The sequence below is a fragment of the Mizuhopecten yessoensis genome, unplaced genomic scaffold (genome assembly GCF_002113885.1).
Source record: "Mizuhopecten yessoensis strain PY_sf001 unplaced genomic scaffold, ASM211388v2 scaffold8123, whole genome shotgun sequence".
NCBI classification, from domain to species: Eukaryota; Metazoa; Mollusca; class Bivalvia; order Pectinida; family Pectinidae; genus Mizuhopecten; species Mizuhopecten yessoensis.
This window is the reverse complement of record NW_018407390.1, coordinates 3,454,957-3,461,226: the sequence shown is the minus strand read 5'-3', so window position 1 is coordinate 3,461,226 and position 6,270 is coordinate 3,454,957. Positions and strand designations below refer to the sequence as shown.

General features: G+C 35.0%; 1 protein-coding gene across 1 annotated transcript in view; it reads right to left on the bottom strand.

Moving 5' to 3' along the window:
* The window catches only part of LOC110454958 (kelch-like protein 9), a 34,565-nt gene that overhangs the window by 10,189 nt on the left and 18,106 nt on the right, over positions 1 to 6,270 (bottom strand). The window contains exon 4 of the mRNA XM_021504792.1: positions 1,501 to 1,683. Within this exon, the coding sequence (XP_021360467.1) occupies positions 1,501 to 1,683 (183 nt within the window). The remainder of the gene's footprint in view (positions 1 to 1,500; positions 1,684 to 6,270) is intronic.

Sequence of the window (6,270 nt, the reverse complement as noted above, 5' to 3'; positions counted from 1 at the left end):
AGACATCTTTAACAACAGAAACATAGACAACTCTAACAACAACAACAACAACAACAGAAACATAGACAACTCTAACAACAACAACAACAACAGAAACAGAAACATAGACATATTTAACAACAACAACAACAGAAACATAGACAACTCTAACAACAATAACAACAACAGATACATAGACATCTTTAACAACAATAACAACAACAACAGAAATAGACATATTTAACAACAACAACAACAACAGAAACATAGACAACTCTAACAACAACAACAACAGAAACATAGACATCTTTAACAACAGAAACATAGACAACTCTAACAACAACAACAACAACAACAACAGAAACATAGACATCTTTAACAACAGAAACATAGACAACTCTAACAACAACAACAACAGAAACATAGACAACTCTAACAACAACAACAACAGAAACAGAGACATCTTTAACAACAACAGCAACAACAACAACAGAAACATAGACATCTTTAACAACAACAACAGAAACAAAGACAACGCTTACAACAACAACAACAACAACAACATAGACAACTCTAACAACAACAAGAACACCAACAGAAACATAGACAACTTTAACAACAACAACTTTAACAACAACAACAACAACAACAACAACAACAGAAACATAGACATATTTAACAACAATAATAACAACAGAAACATAGACATCTTTAACAACAATAACAACAACAACACGACTATAGACAACTCTAACAACAACAACAACAACAACAACAGAAACATAGACAACTCTAACAACAACAACAACAACAACAACCGAAATAGACATATTTAACAACAACAACAACAGAAACATAGACCTCTTTAACAACAACAGAAACATAGACAACGCTAACAACAACAACAACAGAAACATAGACAACTCTAACAACAACAACAACAGAAACATAGACAACTTTAACAACAACAACAACAGAAACATAGACAACTTTAACAACAACAGCAACAACACCAACAGAAACATAGACACCTCTAACAACAACAACAACGACGACAACAACAACAACAACAACAACTCCTCTCACTGAAGTAGTCAAATATAAAGTAATCACCTACAACAGGAACCTAGAAAACTCTCGCTGAAAACAAACGAACCTTATTACCTGGAGTAGATGCCCAATTACCAGAGGAAACACTAAAGAGCATGTTATGGCGCATTTGTTCTATAGTCTGTTTAAGTTCTAATATATACAAAGCCGATGCCATTTAACGTCAACTCAAGACATGTTTTAGAGTTACAATACTTAAACTCGGCTGTGCTGAGTCTGAAATTAAAGATTTACTGTGAAAGAAATCAATTGTGAATGTTTACATAAGAGAAAAAAATCTTCTTCGACAATGTAAATGCTGGTAAAAACCAAGTTTTTAAATACATATATACTCCCGTATTAGTGCAATGTTTATTTACTAAGATTGCTATTTACGTGTTTATAGTTGTATAACAGTGCAGACATACGTACCAAGGACATACAACATGCCATTAAGTGACGTCATAGGAAAGCTTTGTCTCTTGTGATTCATACTAGCAACCTGGAGCCACGTATGGAGTCGAGGATCAAACCGGAACACAGTGTCGGTGGGGGTGGTGTTGGTGAAGATTTTCTCCCCACCAGCAACGTACAGGAACCCTCCAAGTACAGCAACTAGGACACAGGGCGAATGGAAATACAATTAGAAAGTCGGGCATTACTAATGCAAGTAAAATGGAGCATTCAGACGGAGTTTATCAAGGGTCGAGTAGCAATGACTGTGTCGTGAAAGATACACCGATGAGTTATTACCGGACACCTTCGGAGCTAAATACCAATACGTATATAAAAGGAAAAATGATGTAAGATACAGCTGACACAATGGTGATGCCAAACCAAAAGGAAACACAACAAAAGGAACCAAGAGGACACCAAAGAAAAAAAAGTAATCATTAACAGTGTGAAAATTAGGGCAACTCTAGAGGATTCTAAAATTATCATTACAGTTATACTGGTGGTTTTAAGAAGTCAATCAAGGGAGGTTGTAGGAGATTCGTCCTATAGAAAGTGGGAAGAGTTTTACAATAATGGATTAGAGAGGATGATTCTGGGGAGTAAGCGTAGAGAATATATTATAACAGTAGATTAAAGGAGAATCCATCCCCCATATCGACTACATTTCTTTATAATTCCCCGATATGTCAATATTAAATAGTTACCGGACCTTATACCAACATATATGAAGATGTAACAATTAAAAGTTTTTATCACAATAGTAATTTCTGATATAGCACTGGTGAAAATGGAATTAATCACGTGACCTATACGTGCGTGTGGCGTGTGGGTAACATGACGATTTTTCATTGGTTTACAAATCGATTATGACATCGAATTGTTTCCGATGATTTGATGGCATTGAAACGTTATGCACTTTGCCTTATTTTTATCGATTTCAAATTCAAAATACGGTCATTGACACTTCGGTCCTTTCTTTTCGCAACTATTGTCATCGTAACCGGATTCTTGTAAGCGCTTTTCCTTTATGATGATCAGGGTCCTCGCTCAAATCGTGGTGATTTGTTAGCGTGTTTATCTGTAAAGTTTGCAAGATATTGATGTTAATAAAAAAATACTTGGAAAATCTAGTGCTTTAAGACTGTACGAAAATTAAATTAGCACAAGTTTCACAAATACGTAACCCTTTAACATTCGTCGGGGGCGGTGTTAAAGGACCATACTTTCGCAATGTCAATGGTCTTGATGTAAAATATAGATTGTATACCATAGGTGTTATTACACACCCAGGTCTTTTTTACGTTCCCTAATTTCTTTTTAATGAATAACAGGTATATTTTATAAGTTGAATGGTTTTTTTAAAAAAAAAAAATGTTTTAACGAATGCGAAACACGAATTGAAGAAAAATATGGGATTTTTTGTTTTAATCCATAAGTGAAATATAACTGTTTTGATCAAGAAATCGAGAAGCATATTCTGTATATTACGGTTTTCTTTATAGAAATGTAGACCTCCGAGAAAAGATAGTCACCTCAATTGATTGCACTCGATAAGATGTGGTGTTATATTAAACAAAATATATAAATAAAAGTACATGGAATGTAGATTTTAACAAGTAAGCCAGTTTTTATATATATGCAATATGTTTTAATGATGGAAGTTTTTTTGTGTGTTTCCAACTGGAGCAAATCAGTTATCTGTGACGGGTATACGACGCCAAATTACATGTATTGTTACTGGTTATGTAAACGTATGTATTGCGCAGTCGCGTGGGTGTGTCATTTATGTAATCTGATTGTTACGGATACTAACTGTACATGTTGATATCCAGCTGTACCTGATATAGACTGTACATGTTGATATCCAGCTGTACCTGATATAAACTGTACATGTTGATATCCAGCTGTACCTGATATAGACTGTACATGTTGATATCCAGCTGTACCTGATATAGACTGTACATGTTGATATCCAGCTGTACCTGATATAGACTGTACATGTTGATATCCAGCTGTACCTGATATAGACTGTACATGTTGATATCCAGCTGTACCTGATATAGACTGTACATGTTGATATCCAGCTGTACCTGATATAGACTGTACATGTTGATATCCAGCTGTACCTGATATAGACTGTACATGTTGATATCCAGCTGTACCTGATATAGACTGTACATGTTGATATCCAGCTGTACCTGATATAGACTGTACATGTTGATATCCAGCTGTACCTGATATAGACTGTACATGTTGATATCCAGCTGTACCTGATATAGACTGTACATGTTGATATCCAGCTGTACCTGATATAGACTGTACATGTTGATATCCAGCTGTACCTGATATAGACTGTACATGTTGATATCCAGCTGTACCTGATATAGACTGTACATGTTGATATCCAGCTGTACCTGATATAGACTGTACATGTTGATATCCAGCTGTACCTGATATAGACTGTACATGTTGATATCCAGCTGTACCTGATATAGATTGTACATGTTGATATCCAGCTGTACCTGATATAGATTGTACATGTTGACATCCAGCTGTACCTGATATAGATTGTACATGTTGACATCCAGCTGTACCTGATATAGACTGAATATGTTGATATCCAGCTGTACCTGATATAGACTGTACATGTTGACATCCCATTGTTTAGAGTATGTACATGTAGCTTGACGTATAATTCGTTAACCTTGACATCTCTTTGTTAACTATATTTATAGTCGTGTGGGTATATCATTGTTTAGATTTTAAAAAAGAATCTCACTAATTAGGATATCAATAGAAAATGTTGGTATATTTCTAATCAGGATTGTCCATGTAAAAATATTTCAATTTAGTCAGAAATGCTTCATGTTGGTATATATATTGTATCCGTTAAGGATTTGAACTGTTCAAGTAAGTGTGTTTCTGTTTGGGGTATGCATTATACATATTATATCTGGCTGTTTATGATATAAAGTGTTCATGGTTTTCGACTTAAGGAAATTCCTTAAATTAAGATTTCTCATAGAAAAAGCATTACTGATGATGATAGATATATACGAAGTGAGGACGCATCTATACGGACGTTTAATTTGATGAGGCAGAAAGGCAAACGTCGTGACTATATACATGTACCGCACCATATTACCGTTTCGTTGACATCGGACTCGTTAGTGATCCTCCAGATCAAAACAAATGACAACCCATGCGTAAAGTGTTCCGAGACATATGTACATACCGTAAAATCATTTAAATTAGCGGGGTTAATATTTCGAGGTTTTCATATACTAGCCTGTTTCAAGGACATTATATTTCGCTGATTTTCCCCTATCAATATAATACCAAATTTATGTTTTCGTGGGGATTTAATTTCGTGGATTTTTGTTATCCACGGACTAAACGAAATTTAATGTCCCACGAAAATTGATGATTTTACAGTATACAGCGAAACATCAAAGGCGTCAATAATAACCTTTACAATGTACTGATTTGCAACTTTTTACAACAATAGATATTTTTCAGAAGTTGACCCTTGTAAGCTTTCGTTAATATGGATTTTACAAGTGTACGGCGAAAAAGTTTCCCGCTATACAATGAAATACTCTATAAAATGTACAATAACTTGAAATGTAAATCTTAAACAAAAATGAAAACATGTTGATATGTAAAAATCAAAACGTTATGAATTAGTTAACGCCAATTTCCAATTCTGCTATTTGCCACGAATTTCAAATATGCTTTTAATACTTAATTTTCTATTTCAGTAATCTTAAGAATGAGACGTACAATCCTGAAAAACAAACAAAAAACAATAGATATTTTATTAATAAACATGTTTTCATGTAAACCGTGCTAGACGTAATTCCACCTACATTGATATTTCTGTAACTCCAATCACGTTTTCGTACGGGACCACGTAAGAAAAAGGAATTTGTTCAAGTTGAAGACCGTTCGTCAAATATGGGCTTGTTAGGAAAAAGCAAACAGAAGTGTTCATAATTTGGTGAATTGCGTTTCCTGCATTTTTGAGACCCATCCTTCTAACCACCAGAGGTTACATATATGTAGCATGGATATTATTTGAAGACGAAGCCGGATTCGTTAACGCGTTTACATATAACTAACTATGACATTGTGCTTGCATTAACACCCGGCTCGCCCCCGCCTGCCGTCCCTACAGCTACAATGCGCACATATAAAAACAACATCATAGACAAAGCTTGAAAGCGTTCCTGGTATATTGCTTATATAAATGTATTATCACTTATGAGTCGGTTAAGAGTAAGCGATGTGACGGTAGGGAGTAGTTCTTCTGTCACATCGTAAAAAGTCCTCCGTGATTATCATTTTCATGTGACGATGAACGTCAGTATTTCCTGATAACATTATGTTTATAGCCGAATAGACATGTACACCTTAACCCAACTAGAACACTGACAGGTCAGTAAGGGCCCCGTCTTGTGGCAATATATCCCACATAATCATCAAGAAGCAATCTGCCCATATATTTGAGCTTGACGTTTGACATTTGGATTTCAAAAAGAATCGAAAGGAAGCAAAATATACATTTTACATGTACTATGATGTGAGTCTTGTTTCCTTCCACCTCCATATTTGCTGGGCTAACAGAAATGTAAATACCGGTGCAATTCTCATTTGTTAGCTTTGATTTGTTTTATTTCACCTTATATACCTCCTCCATCAAGAGCCAGGGTCAAAGTCAGAGATCCACTTTGTCTTTGACCTTTG